The sequence below is a fragment of the Bombus pyrosoma genome, linkage group LG13, assembly GCF_014825855.1.
Source record: "Bombus pyrosoma isolate SC7728 linkage group LG13, ASM1482585v1, whole genome shotgun sequence".
Lineage (NCBI taxonomy): Eukaryota > Metazoa > Arthropoda > Insecta > Hymenoptera > Apidae > Bombus > Bombus pyrosoma.
The window spans coordinates 10,543,109-10,563,399 of NC_057782.1; the positions used below are offsets into that span (position 1 = coordinate 10,543,109).

At 43.0% G+C, this 20,291-nt stretch overlaps 2 protein-coding genes across 7 annotated transcripts in view; one reads left to right on the forward strand and one right to left on the reverse strand.

Moving 5' to 3' along the window:
- LOC122574299 (cGMP-dependent protein kinase, isozyme 2 forms cD4/T1/T3A/T3B) overlaps positions 1 to 3,924 on the reverse strand; it is a 56,521-nt gene extending 52,597 nt beyond the window's left edge. The window contains exon 1 of one of the 2 annotated variants that reach the window (XM_043741722.1): positions 2,795 to 3,924. In XM_043741722.1, coding sequence (XP_043597657.1) covers positions 2,795 to 3,216 — 422 coding nt within the window. In that variant the 5' untranslated portion in view covers positions 3,217 to 3,924. The remainder of the gene's footprint in view (positions 1 to 2,794) is intronic. The other variant, XM_043741723.1, reaches the window with a different exon arrangement.
- Positions 3,925 to 13,528: 9,604 nt separating this feature from the next.
- The window catches only part of LOC122574149 (paired mesoderm homeobox protein 2B), a 39,559-nt gene continuing 32,796 nt past the window's right edge, over positions 13,529 to 20,291 (forward strand). For 4 of the 5 annotated variants that reach the window (XR_006318915.1, XR_006318913.1, XR_006318914.1 and 1 more), the window contains exon 1: positions 13,529 to 14,846. The gene's annotated coding sequence lies outside the window, so the exon portion shown is untranslated. Of the gene's footprint in view, positions 14,847 to 19,974; positions 20,103 to 20,291 lie in introns of those variants that run through there. The other variant, XM_043741376.1, reaches the window with a different exon arrangement.

A 20,291-nucleotide genomic window follows, 5' to 3' on the forward strand; every position in this document is an offset into this window, starting at 1 on the left:
AATCTGCCTTCAATTCGATTTGAAAATAGATCTATGTACGTCTGTTATCCGCTCGTTACGCTGTCCACATTTGTTATTTTCACTTAATTTTAAACAACTGTGTAAATAAATCGATTCACGAGCAAATCGACGATGCCCGCCATATTAGGATGCACTCTTATTCTCGTTATTACTCTCATACTATTCGGATAAAGTTTTTAGACATATTTCGCGTGATTTTTATCGAGTGTAAGACTTAATACCTAAGAAAATCACGCAACGGCAGGAAAAGGTTAGCCGATCTGACGTGCTTTGTTTCGTTTTTCTTTAAAACAAAACACTCAGTTTCAGTGAACTCGCGTACGATGACCTTCGAATGATTCAAGGTCGCGGAATTACGATTAAAAAGAATCGCTTTCAAATAGCGTGTAATTGCCGGAAGTGCAAGCTTCCAACGTATCCAGTAAATAAAATGCAAAGACAACCTGATTTACGTATACGCAAATGAATCTTGCCATTTTGCCAAAGTAAAAAACGGATGAGACTTAACCTTGAACTAACATTGAACGGAAGAAAATCTTTGCTCTGCTGATCTTGTTGACCAAGTGAAAGAAAAAGGGGGAAAAAAACGAAAAAAAGTAACGAAAAAACATTTCTTGTTGCGTCTACACTTCTTAATACTGTCGTCCGCCAAGTCCTGTCTTTCAGTGATTGCTTTGTCGGCACATAATTATTCAAATGATTCTACATATACAGAAAACAGTGGAGTTTAATGGAAAATAATTGTATACTAATGGCGGTTAGTGATAAATAGCTGTATAATTGTGGATGAGAACATGAATTTAGAGGTAAAGTCATTTTTCTTATCATTTCGATACTGTAATCTTCATATCGTCATAAAAAGACGACGATTATGCACGAGCAACCCTAAGAGAATGATATAAAATGTCAGAGAATTTCAGAATACACCGACATTTAAGTAGCAATATACTTTAGGAGGATAAAAATTCTAGAGGATTCTTTTGCTCTTCCATAACGAGGGTCGATAGTTATGATAATGATAATTAACCTGAGTATTTTAATCGAAGGAAAGAAACGTATTAAATGAATTGTAAAATTCTGTATTGTATTCCCAATGATAACCGTAATAACGAATATACAAGTAATATTTAAGAATAAAAATCGACATACATATTCCAAGTAATTTTAGAAAGATTTTGCTTCGGTTTATGATTTTGTGGCGTAATCGTGTTAAAAGAGAAGTTTACTTTGCCGGAATAAAAGATTCGTAGCACTAACAAAGGATCATATCCATGGTAATAGGAATCAACGTAAGTACTCCAATTAACTCGTTGAATAGGCTTTAAATAGTTATTGCTCTATTTTAAATGCTCTAAACGTGGTGATATCAGAAGACAGATTCATCGTTTTACGATAAAATGTGTCAATTGTAAAAGCAACTATCACGAATATTATTTGAATACTGTGTCGATAGTTCAGTGAAATCCAAAACATTATATTTATCATATATACGTTTATCAGTTAAAGATCAGTCACTAATTCAATTTCTATTGGTTATCGGTGCTTTAAAATATATTTTGTTCATATCTTGACGTTACACGCAATTTTTCAAAATGACGATATATAGCGTGGAGCTACTTGGAATGTATGCGAATAAAAAGAATGGTCTAAAAAAGTAAGTTACGGCTCCGAAGTCCAAAAGATACCATTGTGTGTTGAAAAATTTCAAGAATTCGTTACCACCTTGTTTTCTGTTATGTTCGCGTGAAAGCAACCGCCGATGAAGATAATACGAATTAAAAAAATCCCGTACACGAAGCGCTAACGTCGCTACCAACATATAGAAACGGACAACCAAAGACGCGTTAATGTAAACGTCGAAACTAATCGCGAACCAAATCGAAGGACAAGAGGAGGAGAAAACATAACCTGTTACAATTATTGAACGTCATTGATTCGTAGATAACTACGTTTGGAGAATCCGAAAATAAGAATGATATCAGTGTCCGATAAGATGAAAGTACGCAAAACGTAAAAACTATGGATGTAAATAAAAAAGTTTATCTATATCGATTTTTCATATTTCGAGCTACGTTTTCTTTATATCGTTTCATGGAACGTACAAGTAAAACGTTGTAAAACGTAGCGCGAAAAAACATTTGGTTGAAATCGATGTAAAACCTCGCGAGACACGACGATGTCTGCTGCACAGGAAGCGATGGAAAAGCATTGGTTCGTAGTCACATGGTGGCCAGCCAGTGCAAAACGCGTGTACGCGTGTTCTCGTCATAATAAACACGTCTGCGAGCACAGTAGCGCTGGTTGACGTTAGTAAAAATACGTTAAATTCAACCGACTGTCGCCGAACACATCCGAACGTAAATTATTCGCCGACACGTCACGGTCGCCCCAAACAAATAGCAAAAACCATACATTTGAATAGGAAATCAAGTATCAGTGTCAGAGAAAGTACGTTAAATATTTTTGAAAACACTTCGTCCATCAACGACAATCGCGTGAATAATATTTTCATGTTCCTTCGCACCACATCGAAAATCAGTTAAATCGAACGCGAGCGCGAGTGTGATCGAGTAAAAACGCACGCACATAGACACACGCATGCGCGGCATTAAGTGGCTAACCTATTGCAACTTAACGCACTGTGTCCTATAGAGAGGTAGTCGAAACGAAGGTTATTTCCGTCGCGACGAAAAGGAATGTAACGGCGATCGAAGAAATCATGCCGGTTAACGAGTTTAATCGGTAGAGTAATAAACGATCGTATGACACCAACCTGTCGCTCTTGTCGACGACCGTCAGCGTAGCGAGCTCCTGGAGCGGTGGTTCCGCGGAGATTCCCTGCGCTCTCTGCTTTCTAGGTCTTGGTTTGGTCGATGTCAAGGGTGACTTGAAGGGAAGCACACTGAGAAACTTGTCGAGATGACTCCGTAACTCTTGTATCTCGGTATCGCGACGACAGAGAAGCGCCTCGAGCTCCGTGATCTTCTCGTCCTTGACACGCAGCAATTCCTGCTGCTCGCGAAGGGTGCCCATATCTGTGGTCGTGGTCGTTCCGGTGACGTTCGAAATGGTCCTCTGGCCGGCCACGGCGACCAGGGCCACGGCGCCGTGCGACGGCAGCTGGAAAGCGTCCTCCTCGTCGGCGAGCCGCTGCTGCGTCGACGAGAAGCACAGGGAGTCGAAGCACACGCGCATAGACACGCAGGCGTCGCCGATCGGCACTCTGCACTTGATACCCTCGTCTATTCAACCCGAACGAAACTACCGCGAGAAGAGAACAGGGCCTCGACGAGGAGCACGACCCGGACGGTGCGTCGTCGGCTCGCTATACTCCACAATTCCGCGCTCTCCAATGCCGAAGGACCAACCTCCTCACCACCGTCTCCCGTCACGAACTACCGCGATTACCACTGTCTCGCTCTTTTGTTCTTCTGTATCGTTCTTTCCCTCTCCCTCGCTACTCATCCCCACTCTGCTATTACAACCGATAGCTTTCCTCGTTGCTCCATAACCTCTTTCTCGTTGTATCCCACTCTATCGATCGTGCTCTCGCTCTATAATGTCGTCTCTTCCTAACGTTGCTTGTCACCGTTTCTCTTTTTCTCACTCTCAGCCGATTTCTCCTTCTCGATCTATCGTCTGCGTTCTTCGAAGCGTCTATCTTCCTCGCGCGTTCTCTCCTTAACGTCGTTACCGCTCCTTTTCCCTCGTATTTGTTATCTTCGTTAAGACTATTTCAACGTTTTCTCTTTCCTTTCGTACTTTCTCGTTTCAACGTTTGATATTTCTCGCTCGGATGGTATCGATGATCGTTTCTCTATTCTACGGTATGCGTTGTTCTATTCCATTCTCCTTTGAAATGCAGCGCGATGCGGGGGATACAGAACCGACTCGGCACACTCGTGTTTCGACTCGACTCGACTGCCATCGTTCGCATCTATCCTTTTCTTGCATAGCATTGCGTGTAGCTTCATTTCTGCCTTGCGCTTCAACACGATTCTTCGCGATAGTTCAAATTTACTCTTGGATTGCGCCACGTGACCGGCGCGCCATCTATACTACTCCTCTCCGTCAAAAATGCTCCGCCGACACGAGCGACTTGTTTATCGGCTGCTCATACCAGATCATAAAAAAAAAAAAAAAAACTATAGGCAAATCAAATTCCTTTCTCTATTCGTTTCTTTACGTAGTTAATGTTATCTTTAAATCTATGCAGTGTTTTTACACTGCTTCTGTCGTAAAACTTATACATACCTGTGTATTTAATATCTTACTTTTTCTTTTATTTTCTAATAGCGTTGTTCAAAAATATTCTTTCCTTTGGTTCCAGTGGTGAAATTGTTCGCGATATCGTTACAAAATGTTTTAATGTACTTTCGCATCATAATTTCCTCGACATTATTGTACGTATCGTTGTACATTGAAACAATGGTGCCTTTTTATTTACTTTGGATAAGAGTGACTGCATTTTTACGACGCACTTCTTGCACATCACGCCACGCAGTGGCTGCATGGAATAATTTTCATAAGCCGTGATTTTATCTATGTCGGTAATTCAGTGCAGCCATCGTCAAGGCTAATAGCGGATTTCGAGTTTGATAACGAGGCACATATGTATATAAATGAAGTCTTAAACGATATATCAAGTTCCTTAACATTTCCATTTTATTATTTTCGTTTTTATTTTACTTTATGCCTCGACCGTATATCATGAACGTAATTCCTTGTAAAACAAATAAGGATAAATCGAGGAGATGTTATAATATGACTATACTATGACTATAAACGGCAAAGGGGACGAAATATATATCCTTAGCGATAATAATATGAATAATACGAATCTTTTAGGGCAGCGTTGCTTTTCGCGATTGTTCCACTTTATCGCGAAAAGCAAGTTTTGTCGCTACGTTCGAAAGGCATAGGTTATATCACATATATCAGCCAGTGGCAACTTTTGTAAGTAGAATACGAAGAAACGAGAAACAACAGTGTAATTTCAGTGATATACACATACTCAGAATAGATTCATAAAGCACACGGCAGTTGATCCCGTAGTTTATGTGCGTCAGATTTCTAGAGATGACGCCACGTGGTCCGCTGACCTTATTGCATTACATTATGGTAGTTATTTCGATTGAAACGATTAAAATGACAGCGATCCTACATTAAGGCTTCGCCAGTATAATGTTTAAATAGCAAGAATGTGTACTTCGTAAATCAGTTGATCGAGCGAATGTACAGCGAGCGCTGTTTTATTGAGTAGCGCGAGAAGCTCGTAAAATAGATCGAACTTGAGAGTTGTTGTTTCTGTTTCATTCATCGAATGGAATTGACAACCAATGAAATTTAATCTATCCGCTTCTCAAAAAATTCCTATCGCGACAAGTTCTACTTGAAAAATCAGCTCTTAGAAAAACGACGTCGCTTATGAGACATCCTCCCTTTCGTATTTTCCAAATTTTCTAACGGATGATCGGATTTATTAGTTTGTTCGACTGTCTAAGAGTGTAACAATTATTCGCATCTAATTACGCGAATCCAGACAATGAACCCACTACACGAATCTTATTACATTTTGATAAAGTTCATACATTGTTACGATATACGTAAATCCGCCAAACCGCTCGGATACTTATGAGCGATGATACATATGCATACAAAAGGGAGAAAGGGAGGGACGATTAAATGCGTGAAAATAAATTGAGAGAGCGGCCTCGGGCAGCCGATCGGGCATTGTCTCTGGCGTCTCGATGACTAGTTACCGAGTTATCCCGAATCGAACGCCTGGAGGGAGAGTCCGGCCCGGTAATAGCCAGACTGCTGCTCGGGGAACCGTAATGTCATAATAGAATAGCGATGTTAGTAATAGCATCGCGTTGCACCGGCGTAGGTAACCGGCCGATTGACTGGTTCGCGTAGAGAGAGGCCCAATTTGCATCGCATTGCGTGTATTCGTTACGCCTTGGTCCGCGTGTTCTGCGTCTACGTGCTGTGCGCTCGGTTGTACACGACGGCAGCAACGGTGGCGTCGCCTCGCCGCGCGCATCGGCCATCCCGACGGCTAAACCGCCGCCGTTCCAGCAATCAGCGCCCTGGGAGATCCGTGGAAACCGCGGAAACCCCTAACTCGATTATCGTTTCTGGCATCGTTATCGTTATTAGTCGCCCCATCGGCAGACTAACGGGGAAACGAACTTCTTGCGGTTCGATTCTGTTTCTTCTTTTCACGTTAATTGTTTTTCCTCTCTGCCTTTTCCTTTGTTTTTTTTTTTTTTTTTCTAGTCATAGCGATTTGTCCTTTGGCGATGACTCTTATCGGTATCCAGTCGGAGAATCGAGTTTTATAGATATTTGTGCAGGAATTCCTTTTGTAATCAGATGCTCGTGTATTTATGGCAACGCCTGTTTTTTTTATATCTTGACAAGCCTCAATCTGATTATATGCTTGGTCGATGATTTTTGCGCTCGATCGAAAGCCTAACTTCGTTCAATTTATTTGAAAATACGCTTTCGAGAAGTCTACAAATTCTCGAATGTTATTTCCATTTTCTTCTCAAATCCTGTTAAGAATCGTCTTGCTTTGTAATAATCAGCGATGTTATTTTCGTGATTACGGTCACTTCGTTCGATTGGCCAGATATCGAGATACCGGCGAGATAGTATAAAAATGCAGGAGCAACATCTTTACCAACCACCCCCTTGGAGGAACGACGCTTTGATCTCCCTCTTGCCTCCATTGCTGCATTTCATCCCCCCCCCCCCCGCGACACTCTTCTGGTTGCCTGGATCCGTCCGCGCCCCTCAAAATATCAACTAAACGATAACCGTATTTATTATTCATTCGGTCGGCTCGTTCGCTGCTCCTCTCGCGGCTCCAATTTTGCAGAGTAGTTTTTCAAAGAATTTCGCGAGCGTGCCGGCGCATCGCGAGCAGGATACGCGATGGTAAGATGAAATCGAGGGAGGATGAGATATTTCGCGTACGCGAGACACGTGATAGGAACCAGACCAGCTGAATTTGCGTAAGTTTCGCCTAGTTTTGGAATTAAATACGACGCGAGTGTGATGAAATTTCTACCTTCCTCTTTCTACTCTATGCAATATAGGTCGCACCAGTCAATCGTTGTAAATCGATTAATTATTAATAATTTAATCGATTATTAATATCAACTCTCTACAAGTAAATCGTTGCTGACCAACGGTCACTGACCGTAATATCGTAACGTCAAAGTATAAATCTACGTGTACATTTATATTTACAATGTATAGCGAATAAACGTATACAGAGTTTCAAAAGTTAAATAAAGAGTAACCCCGTAGAGAAGTTTCGCTTTCGAACTTCATCGATAAGAGAATTATTACTTTTTATTGAAAATTTTTCTAAATATTTGGTTTAATTAACGATCGCATAGCGTAAAAAAGGCGTTAATAAGTATACCGGTACTTTTACAAATCTTTCGAGACCGCAAAGAATTGACCCGGTTTGCCCGTGCACAAAGTTTTGATGAAAATAATCTGCGACAAGCTTAACCCCATATATGATACAACTAATATATTATAAATTAACATAAAACATTTCCTATTAAAATCACATGAATTTAGAGGAGACGAATTATATTCGAAAACGTATTGTTTGCACAGAACATAAAATCCGATGTAAAATTTAACGCTTCTGATGTAATATTAATCAACGATTAACTTGCAAATACTTGTGAATTGTAATTGCACGAAATGCTATTAGAACGTACAGCTAAGTTTCTGTTCCGATGATTTCATATATGACGAAATACATAGCTCTAAAATTAGTAATTTTTCACGGCGAAAAAGATAGGCGATAGACGACAGACGAAACAGAGAACTTCCTTGTTTCCATAAACTTTTCGTAAAGAGTTTGATCCAATGATTTCACCGTATTCATTGTACAGTCGTTAACGATACAACAGAGTGTACCGAAATTACTTAGTTTCATAGTAGAAGAGCTCTCTGCCTCTCTTAAGGCCTATCGCCGTCATACTGGAAATAATTCAATCGTCGTTAGAGAATGGCGCAGTTTCATTTTCGGAATGAAGCTATCGCATATTATGTTTAATCTTGGCTCGCCTCGTCTTCGCGAACCACCGGAACGTCTTGGAAAGCTCAACTAGGATAACTAAGATTAGTGTCGAGCTCGTTGTGCGACAATTCATTTCGCGAAGATATTCGCAAATTGTTTCCTCTCTCTGTTAGCGTTACCTCGATATTTATTATTTTATTATCGTCTCCGCTATTTCTTTCTCGATGAATTTAATAGCACCTAGCCTCGTTACGTTATTATTTAAAATGTAATATATAATAATTGTATGAAAAAGTATTAGTATACTTTGGAAAGTACGTCATCCTGGTTCACGCGCGATTTCTCTCAAGATTTCACTCTTCTCAGCTTTATTTTAAAGGTAATGGTCCCTCTCATGTCACAAGTTTATCTTAACTTTACGACTCGTAGACGTCGATTCGCGTCAGAGAAAGGCAGTTTACGTTGTTCGTGTATCTTTGTTTTTAATTTCTCTATTGATTCTCGCGATATCGATCCTTCTACATCGTGTCGTGCTCGAGTTCCTTCCTGTTTATCTGCAATTAAAACAGAAAAAAAAAGAAAATCAAGCACGAGTGATTATAACGAAAGTATTAATTTCGATTAAAAGTCACCAAAGAAAAGTATAGGATCAGCGAATGATAGATTAACCTGCCTGAATTCTCGATTTGCATTACCGTACAACGATAGATAACAATCGAAGTACTCCAAAATACATAAGACGACCTAAAAACTTTTAGATCATCTACGATCCGAAGATAGCGATCGAGAGTTAGAATCTACTAAAATGGAACACGTGTTCCAGTATCGCTCATACAAACAATTTCTCTGCACATTCTACGTTCCTCAAGACGTCAATCTGCGTCAAGAATATCATGCCAGCGTTCTTCGTGCTCTTTCTTTAATTCTACCCCTCTTCTTCCATCATTTCCTGTGCCCTTTGAACGCCAGGACGGCGTCGTTGATCCTCTTCCCGTCTTGCGTTCCCTCTGTGTCCAAGTCCCGGAGGATGAAGGGATCAGAGGAGAAAGAGATATGGATTGACACTCGAATTCCTTCGGTAAAGGATCCACCCTTCGCTCGGTCATTTTTCTTATCCGCCGCGTATCCGAGTCGCGATCTAACAAACTAGATTCATCAAATTCGACACCGATCGTCCATTCACGGCGGTCGTTTGATTTCCCTTCGCGGATCTTTCAATCCCACGAAAGGCCGGAGAAAGAGACTCAAAATTCCGAATCCTTACTGTGATAGGTGCTACATTGTTAATCTTTTGGAATATTTTCTGACACTGATGTTTATTAGGTTGCCTCGTACAATAAAATATCTTCGATACAGACGATAAGAACTGCAGCATCTACTAGAACCATTTGCAAGCAATGATAGGCAAAAAAAGAAAAAATTGATCGATTTAAAGTTTCAACCGAACGGCGAAATTAATGCGAAAGAAAATATTTTCATCCCCCATTCGAAAAAGAAGGGGTCGCAGGAATGTGTGAAATATCGAATTCTCCTCCGAGCTGCCAAGTTCCTCGGATGTTTGATACAGTGACACGAGAAACACCGCGCTAAATCATCTGTCGCCCCCCCCGAATTTACCCCTGTAGCGGCAGAAGCCTTAAGTCTCGACCTGTCTATCCGCCGTCACTCAAGAGCGTTACGAGCCGACCCTATGTGGCTTTTCACCCTTAAAACATCGCGTTTACGCCTAATCGCATTTCACCAAGGCAATTTATTAAAAAGACACCGTCTACGTCGACAATCTGACTTTAATGGCAATTTTCGTCGTTGAGTTTGAAACGACACTGCGCGACATTCGCGCGCCGTGGATTTTACTTCGTGACAAAGGATAATTCCTCGGATAGGTATGGCCGATTTTGCTAGCCTGAATAATTTTTTAATCGAAAGAGAATTTACTTTACGTTTGCGACAAATTTCGATGTTCCGTCTTGTGATTCTTTTAACTGATACTTACACCTACGTTCAGAACTACACAGACGCTTCTTCACACCAAGGATCCTCGCTACATTTTATTCTCGAATCCATCTCTCAAATGCTCGTTTCGCTATCGCGAAGTCCCGCTAAAGAGGCAAAACACGAGGGTCACTTAAGAAAATCGACCACCCTACACCAAGAGGAAGAAAAAAAGGAGAAGAGGAGAACGGAGCAAATTGTCGCGATCTCGGTGTCGCGAATAAACCGCGAAACAAAGAGATTCCGCGCAGAAGTGGATGGTAAAAAGGTTGACCCAATAGAAGGGATTATCGAGCGGGGGTGAAAAATAAAAGTACCGAGCAACAAAGCAGCCGATCTGGGAGCCGATCCGGCGTGTTGCGGCAAAGAACGCCAACCCCCTCGCGTGTCTTTCTCAACGTACAACAACCGAGAAGCTTCCAACATCGCCATCGCCACGACCACCATCGGTACTAGGTACAGCGTCGGTACTACCACCACCGCCGCCTTTTGCCCTTCTTCGCTCTCTTTCACCCCGCCAACCCCTTCGCCAGCCTCTGTTCCATCCAGCAGCGAAGGCTGGCTGACGTTCCCGCAGGAGGAACATGGCTCCCAGGCACGATCCATCCTTCCAACCTACCCCTCTCGACTCTCTCCGCTCCTCCCGCGGCCCGTTTTCTCCGACACCCCCATCCCCACCGGCTGGTTGGCCCCTCGTTGCATTTTAAATCAAAGCCCCGGAGGTAACGCAATCACCAGGCATCACGACGCTTCCACAATTTTCTACTTTAAGCTACTTTATGTATTAGTACTCCCCCCTCCCTTTGCCTCGTGGCCGTCCGTCTCGCTTCCTCCGCAGTGGGATCCGCAGCACCCCCAAGCCCACCCCCGCGGCCCCCAAACCCCGTTCATTTCTCGTCTCTTACTGGCAAGCCAAGGCGAGCAGCCACCGCTGCTACATTAGCCCTCTACCGAACCATCCTCGTCCTCCTTCCAACCGCCACCTCCTTCTCCGACGGCCTCGCGTTCCAGACTCAGTCTTTTACACTCCGACAGATCCTCTAGCACCCCCGCGGAACACCCCTCCCGGCTCCTAGCTGCGGCGTAACGAGGTTATTTTATTAAACAAGCTCCGCAACCCGCTCGCCGACGCTGTTGGAATTCTAGCTGGACAGAAAGACGAGAACTTAGGAGGAGTTACGGAGTCGAGGTTGAAACGGTGGTTGAATCTCGCGCAGCTACGAGTTACACCTGCGTTTTCCAGTGTTTTTTTCGAGGGCTTAGCTCGCTGTGCATTAATTGCTTTAGCTTTCGTCTTCGCTGGACACAGAATAGTCGATGGAAACGTAAACAGAGAGTAGAACGTTGTTTCGCGATATTTTCTTCCCAGTAATTTTTTACCGCTCCATCGTTTTAAAAGCCAGCAAAGCGAAACGATTCGCAAATCTACTCCCTGTCCCCTGTCGCGGAAAGAAAATCATGCCTGTAAACGGTGGGGAAAAATTGGGAATAGATAACCGGATATTTCCAATGGAGTCAGTATCATAGAGGGCGGACTAGCTATACGCGGTATAGGTATACTCTATACGTGGTATGTAGTTCGCAAGCGTAGACCGGTGTAATCTAGTCATCAGGAAACTTGATTATTCTCCTAACTCAGTCTCTTGCTCTTCCTGTCTCTGTTTCCCTTTCCTCGAATTTAGTACTTCTGTGTTCTCTGATTGCTTCTCCGTCCGTTTTCGCTGTTGTCTTCCCTAATCATTTGCTTTCGTTCTCTGCCTATATGTAGCTATTTAGTAGTCAAACCTGATCTCATATAACACAATTATACGTATGACCTTATTTCTCCCCTTTAAGTGTATTTTACAATTTTGGTCGTATTTTCTTGTCTTACTTTCATCGAATTTTAATTTCTGCGGGCAAACATATTCACGTCGTTTCAATTCTATCCACTTTATCCGTTCAACCTTCCCTTATCTTTGCCTATATATCAATTTATCTTCGCACTTTCTTCTTCGCTTTCTTCGCGATTCACTCTTCTTTATTTCCATAGCTCTCGCCCCTTTCCGTTCCGCCCTGCGTCTTACGTTCCGATCGGCATCGCCTCGCGGTATTTTCCTATCGCGTTGATTTACGTACGCGCGCTCCCCGGCCATCAAAAATCAGGGCTATCCCCGAAGAGTTGGAAGAATCAGATGGAAAGAGAATATATATGGACACGGATAAGTGCGTATTTGATTCGAAAACGTCATCGGCGAAGGCTCTACGTTTTTGCTTGGCGAATATACGAGTATCTTGAATTCCCGGCAAAGCGCAACTCGATAGGGGATGAAATTGGAACCGATCAAGCCTCGGGAAAATTGCGGAAAAATCGAGACGCCGGATTCCTTGTATCAGATTTTATCCACTTCTTTCTCTTCTTTCTCTTTTGTTACTTCTATTGGCCTTGAGACCCGACCCGCTCCAAGGTTGATTTCAATTTTTGTTCATCGAAAGAGATACAACGTTACTCTCGATTTGAACAGAGCTGACGTTTCTTTCCGTGGTATTAGATCGTTTCGTACGATACGTCGTCCCTCCAAATAAGACTTTGCAAGTTTTTTGAAGTCTTTCGGTTAAAAAATGTCTTCGTAAAGAAAAATGGCAAAGACTCTTACGACCGAGTGTACGATATTCGGACGCGTTTGAACTGTCGAAATGCGTAAAATAAAGATTGAAAGGGACAAGAACGACGTAACTCGTACGTACAGCGGATTAGTTCGACTTAGTTACCGAAAATTATAATACGTATCTTAAGAGCCTCTCGGCGAAACTCAAACACAAGAAAGCGTTCAAGTAGGTGCAGAGGCAAACCGCGAAGAGGCAAACGTCGTTCACGTTCGTACACGTATATACAAGCACGAGTTCTTGCGCTTAGTTGCGAGTTGGCCAAATGTCCGGCATGCAAGAGCCAGGAACGTCGTCCAAGATACGGCCTGAAGGAGGATGAACAGCACGAAGCGTTCGTCCTTCCTCGGAGAGGGAGATTGTTCGCGAGCCACGACAGACAAGGATAAACGAAGAACGACTCGAAGAGGAGAGAGAGAGAGAGAGAAAGAGAGGGGGGGCGGTGTGGGTCGAGGTGGAGCGCGGCTGATACAAACGAGAGAATCACTATGGACGAGGGGTAAACACGATTTACACCATGACGACTATTGCCTCTCCTCTCGTCCAAAGTGCCTACGCGTAGATGCGAGGGTGAGTTACAACACACGGGGAGACACTCGGGTTGCCCACGGTAGGGATGTTTGTCGTACGCGTTATTTGGCCAATAAAACCACGTGGTGATTCCGCCACCCCCGCGTAAAGCGGTTGCAACGACGCGATCAACTCGGATGGTCGAACAGAGAAGAGAAATCGTAGACCACGCCTCGCGACTCGCTCGACGCCTGCGTGGTTCCGCCTATCGAACACGCTTTTGCTGCCTGGCCGTCGAAGCGACACCGTATCGCGACACACAATCCAGCTCTGGGACCCTCTTCGACGCCTCGAACCGCGACTCCTCCGGTTTTTCGGCCAACACGATCACGTCCCGCGGATCATACTCGTTCAAACATCACGCAGCGATCGGATCGGTGCAAGCTCCGCTCGTAACGTCACAGATGCTGTCGACAAGGACCCGAGGACTCGATGAGTTAACAGTGTCGAGGACGAGATTCTCTTGGAAAACGTCTTTTTATTTGAAGACTCCGTGTTAGAACTCGAGAGAGAAAGAGAGAGAGAGAGAAGAGAGAGAGAGAGAAGAGAGAGAGAGAGGACGAGGTGTTTGAGGTGAATACCGTTGTAAGATCGTTGGTGTGCGATTGTATCGGGACGAGAGTTATCGAGCAAGATTTGTTAGGTGATCCATGTCATCTCGCGTCAGCTGGATGATCGAGAATTCCCGTAGAAGTTTCATTGGAGCTTGATGGAAGGAGGAGTTTAAAGATGGAAGACTTCTCGTAGAAGAATGACTAATTGCTGTGAATAAGGAGGGCTCGTGAAGAAAGTTTGAGGACATTGTTCGAGTAAGTGACGCGTAACGGATACTTGTTTCTTGCCCGTCGATCAGCTGGTTCGACGAAACTTTCGTATACGCTTCAATTTTGATCGGAAATTCACGTCTGCGATCTTCGGAAACTGTCGGGCATGTGCATCTGCCTCGAGGGCAAATCTAAGGATCGAACAGGTCGACCGAACTTTCAACGACTCGCCACCAAAATTCACGAGAACCTACAGATATCAATGGAAACGGGCAAGCTCCGCCACGTACGTCTCGAACAGTGCGTTTATTAACCGAACAACGATATAATTCAACAAGTGTTTGCGAACGAAAGTGCCAAAGCAAGAACAGAAACCTCAAAGACTCGTTGTCGGTCTGATGTTTCCAAAGTGTCGTCGACGAATATTATCCGCTCGTCCAAGTATATATTATCGAAAGTAATAAATAACATACGACGAGAAACTGGTGTCAGTGTTAAACGAGGGCACGAGTAAATCATCGTTGTGTCAGTGATCGGGGAGACTGTAGGGGAACGGTTGGCGGGAAGAGAACGTTTGGGGTAGATCGTGGATCTCGCGAGCGCGTCGCACGGTAAAGGGGTTCGGAAGGTCGACGGTGATCCGCGAGGGTGCGGAGGTAATCGGGAAAGTGTTGTTCAGCCACGAGTCCAGGATTCTCACCCCCGGAGGCGGTACCATTTCACCCGGGGGCGCGGGGCCGCCCGCGAGCCCTTCTTCGGGACACTATCATCCACCTACGCATAGTCCACCCCTGGTCAAGGTGAGCGATTGATATTTCAACTGTTTCAAACGATCTTCCTTTTCAACTCTTAATCCCAGACTGTACGACTGAGAGGAATCTAAATTTTTGAATCTAAAATTTTCTAAAATTTCGTTTTTTATATAATTCGGTACAATTGGGAAAAGATACCAGCAGAAAAAAGTAGCAAAAGCCTTAGCTCGTCGGACAACGATAATCATAATATAACGTGTACGCATTCACAGAAGTTTAAAACATACTCGTGAATTTTTACTATCTTTTTTACTATCTAGGACACTTTTATCGACGACAAATTTATTCAAGGGTTTATAAACAAAGTTTTAATGGGCGACTTTTCGGTTGTATACCGAGTCTGCCAACAATTTTCGCGAATAAATTAATCCAGCAAGGGATTTCCTTAAGTGTAACTGGTTCGTACCAAGCTAATTTACCAGTTTGAACCCGCTATAATAGCATTTGGCTATATTTTCAATTATGTTTGATAGGGTGCTTGAGAAAATTGGATAATATTCGAAAGAATCAAGTGTTTCAATCGTTTCGGTACAATTGTAATGGCAGGAATTGTTAATATCGTATAATGCCTATGCACTTTAATGTGCTTATGAATTACAATCTCTGATAGACAAATATAGTATCATTTCCCATAACTCCTTTGCCGTTACTCGTCTGATTTTGCATTTCATATCTCCTCCAATTTCCGTAAATAAAATAAATATATCTGAATGGTATATTTCAAGTAATACTTGCCAGGTGATATTCGCGAGGAGTACTTACTTATTTACCAACTACGGTAGAAAGTAAACTAACTATAGTTGCAGATCATGGCATCCGACGGATCAGAATCACCGAGTTTGACATCGAATAATTTTATCTCGTTTAAAGTAAATGATATTTTATAGCTATTAGCTGCTATTAATAGTGTTGCGAAACGTATTGCAGAAAAATCGATGTCGTTGTTTAATTTAGTATCGGGCGGAAGTGTGTTTCGAAGATGATACCGTTCAATTCACGAATCGTTTTCAACATTATAAAATATTTCTTATCTTTTTTCGAATTTTTACACTTTGCTGGCGTTTGTCGTTCGTCATATATCAAATCATTGACATTACTGACGCAACGCATCAAAAATATTTACCTCGAATATTTGCAAATGACGCAAGATCACAAACGGTACTTTGAATCTTTGAATATTGATTCGACGCTTTAAACGCATTTCGACCAAATTATAGTAAATTGTGAATCGTTTAACAATTATTTATACAGTACCTTTTCGATTCGATATTATTCGACTAGATTTAATGGGTCGAGGAATCTTCAGCTCCGCGCGTTATTTTCTCAAATTTTCAAATTTATTACACGTATTTCTCCTGATTGCTATTTCTTCTTTTTTCAATTTCGAATCACTTGTTTTGAAGCCGTAGTACCATCAAAAATAACATTCCACAAACAGCCGAATCAAATGCAACTCAATTTTGCAGTGAACGCGTCAGAGTATTTAAATTCACCACCACCGCAAATATATGCACATTCGACTATTCATTTGGCTCGGTCTTCGATGCATCGTCTCTTTACCGTTTCGATATCTGTTCGCGATTTTCCATCATTTCGTATTTTATCGTCTAATACCTAATGCAGAACGTTTGTTCGACGATCGCGTCGAATTATTCTAATACGATCAATTGGCCGACCTTTAGTTTCTGTTTCGATCGTTTCGCCGTGCGATTCCACGCAGTTCCGGGATGGGAAAGCATCGTCGATATGTGCGACGCGATGCGACGCGACGCCATACGGTGGCCGTGGAAGGCGACTGTTTTTTATGGCCACGTAATAACAGGATAGCCGTTGAGGGGATTTTCGCCGAGAGAAGAAGCTGAACGAACCGCTGGAAAGAGGTTGACGATGATGGGTATAAGGGCGGCTGTCCGTGCTCGTTCTCGTCAACCGGCACCGTGAATCCCTCCGGGGACTCGAGCTGTCTACAGCCGAAGCTTCCGCTGGAGAGCCGAGTCGGAATTTAACGCGATATGATTTTTCCCGAATGATTCTGTTCTTCGAGCATCTTTTTTACACCGCGACGATCTCGAGAACGAACGTCATTCCGCCATGTTATTTGACTTGTAGCTACGATGAAGTGCACTCGAACGCCTCAAGTACTAATAACAGAATAAAGTCGCACCGTCGATGCCTCAAAGACTCGATTCGATCGAACGGTTAAAACGAAGGATCGTAAAAGCGTCGATGCAAAAAGGTAACTTATGAAATCTTATAATATAACGTATTAAGGCTATTGTCAACAAGACATTACGATAAGGTCGGGTTAAACGATTCGATGTAATTGATGGATTTAATTGACACGCAGGCTCAAGCTGACAATCGGTATAAATATAAATCGTGCTTCTGTTCGTTAAATAGAATATTCGAGAAAGCCAAGCACGGCGTTGGAAACGATGGAATCGATCAAACTATCGCACCGTTGTCGAACGGATTAAAATCCGTAGCGTCGTGAATCAGAATTGATCGATAATGATCTTGAAAGCGTCGCATGATTCTTGGACGAAGGTTGCATTAAAATATAATTTTGTTAAACGACGCGCGATCGTTCTAAATTATCCTAGTGCCGAGATTTATTCCGAGGGAGAAGTAACTTGTTCGAGTTTTGTCTCGCCGTAACGGACGAGTATAATATCATCGATATAAACGATACGTGTTAAAGAGATCGTAGGGCAAGCGGCTGCGATAACCGAGAATGAAACACGATGGAAAAGCAAAGATTCGAGAAGACGTTGGAAAGCGCGAAGGGCCGTTGCGGCCCTGCTAGCACGCGCGCCCAACACTTTTGCTCTGATTAAGCTTAATTCATTCTCGCGACGAGAGAAGCAGCAGAGAGAAAGAGAGCAAACGAGAGAAAAGACGTTCCAGTAAAACGGGCCAACGCCGTACGAACCGGCGGCTCGCGCTGTCTGCCGTCCAATCCTGCCAACTTAACCTCATTAATAAATTAATTAGATATTATTGTGTTGGCAGCCAGGGCGGCAGCTGCGGGCCACCTCTCCTGCTCCGCTTCCTCCTCGTCTCTCCACGTCTTGGGCCCGCAGATGATGCCTCGGAACGCCGCTATATCTATACGTACAAGTAGGGGGTCAAGACCCGTGACGTCATGTCTTTGCCTGTGACGATCACGCGTGTTCGGTCCAACCTACCCGCACGTTTTTCCATCTTCCGAGCGATTCAACGTACAGTAGCATCTCGATTATAATTATCCGTACCTCAGTTAGATCGAATTATCCGAATAAAGTCCGAGTCATGAAAGTCCGAGCGAAGAATAAATTACAGCACGTATTCTGCGTAATTGTGCGATTCTCGTACGTCGTTTATGTACACGAGATGCTACCTCTTATTCGTTTTACGGATTAAACAAACTCAGTTTAGAGTCTAGTTCAGATACAGTTTACAGGCCTCGATCGATGGATAGAACCTCGTTCGATCTTTTATCATCGAATTAAGCTCTTTCGTCGTTCAGCGAGTTTGTCGGTTTGTTCGGCTTAAACAATTCTCCGTTAGCGGAACGTAACGGAAATAGGAAAGAAAGAAGCGATGCGACGCAAAAGTGAGAAATTCCAGAACGGTTGGTCGGAGAACGGCCGGATGAAAATTCGTAACGCGATTGAGGAGAGAAGGTCGATCGCAAGATATCGGGTAACGGCGAATCCTAGCGAAGGAGCTGACACGGCGATGCTCATTACGGGGTAGAATGGTGACTACTGGTAATGACAAAAAGCACATGCAGCATTATCATTGCGGAGTGTATGGCATTAAGCTGTAGGGGGCCAGGATTAGGATGTCGGCCATTACCGCGCGTCACTGACCGTTTATTCTACGCCGTGCACGGTGTGGTGACTTCCTCTAGACGCGTATGTATGCCTACATAACCGGAGGATGAGGACACTCGCGAGGTCGTGAAATCTCGTCGAGTGCGATTCACCTTTCTATTTGATAACCTTGCTTTTCTCGACATACACGTGTACTCTGTCTCCTCTTTTTTTTCTGCTTCTACCGATAATGACAAAATAATTAATGGAACGTTGCCGTGCTCTACCAAATGAGCAACGAACGACAGTTTTACCGATATATTCTTCTACCGTATTGCTCACTGTACACTGTAACATTGCGTATTGTTTTCGAGAATCGTTTAAATTTACTTCGTTGAATCAACGGCGCTGACTAAGCGTCATAAAATGTCAATAAAATACTTCAACGATCTTTATTGGCAACTGTGGGCTTCTTTCAGCGTCGTTTTGAACACATGTTTATTTATAAATGTGTTTCCAGGGTAACTCATTTTCAATTTCGCCTTTTACTTCTCTTTTTTAACGTAACGATATCGTACGTTCACATCTGCGAGCGAATGAAGATCGCATTAACTCGGCTAGTCGCAAACAAAACGATAGATCTAAATTCGTGCTAACTCACACCTATCAAGCAGGACAGATGTTCGGATAAATTAATTATTCCCATCAATTTTCATTCGCGGAATGTTCGCTCCGAAGTCGGCGACGAAAATGCTCGCTGCGCGACGTTAACGCAATGTAAAAACAAAATCAGTTCGATTGCTTTATCTTTTACGAACGACTAAAATTGCCGAGCAAAAATTAGTCAGAAATTGGATATTCGTGAGAGCTGTGTGCTTAAGGAATCGATGCAAAATTCGATCAGACGTTGAAGTTAAAATTTTAACGAAACGTTTAATGGAAAAGGACGGAGCGAGCGAAAAAGAAAAAAAGACACGATGGATCAAATTGCAATTATCGATCAACCGATGGGAAAGCACCGCGGAAGCCTCTTCTGTGAAGGCGACGTCGATTAAAAGTAACGCGGTTAAATAGCAATCTGCCGGCAAATTATGTAAGCAACGCTTGAAACTAACGCGATCACAGTCGATTCGAACGCAACGAACGATTAACTTCGTATCCGGACGATTAATACGAACTCGAGTTAATTAATAGCGTTGAGTAACAGTGTCGTGTTGCCACTCGTCGAAAGACGTATGTATCGGAAATTAGAGTGAAAGAAGATTTTATCGCGCTTCGAGGAACGTTTAGCTCGATTTTGCGGTCGTCTCGTCGATTTTACGTTTAACCGAATCTATGAAAACGACGAGCTACGAATTTAATAGAACGACTGGCTAATCTTAAGTCGCGCGATCTACTTTTACAAAATTCGTGGAATTTGCATAAGCTGGCATCTACAACCACGTATGTACGTAACGTATTACCTAACGTTCGGATACAAACTATCGAACGAGCCACTTTTTTTCCAACTGACATTCATCGAATTTCGATTTCCATTTTATCCAGCGCGAATGACTTAATTTAATGGAATAAATCAAAGAAAAGATGAAAAGAAAAAAAAAAAAAAAAATAAACCGCCAGAGGAATCGATGTTTAA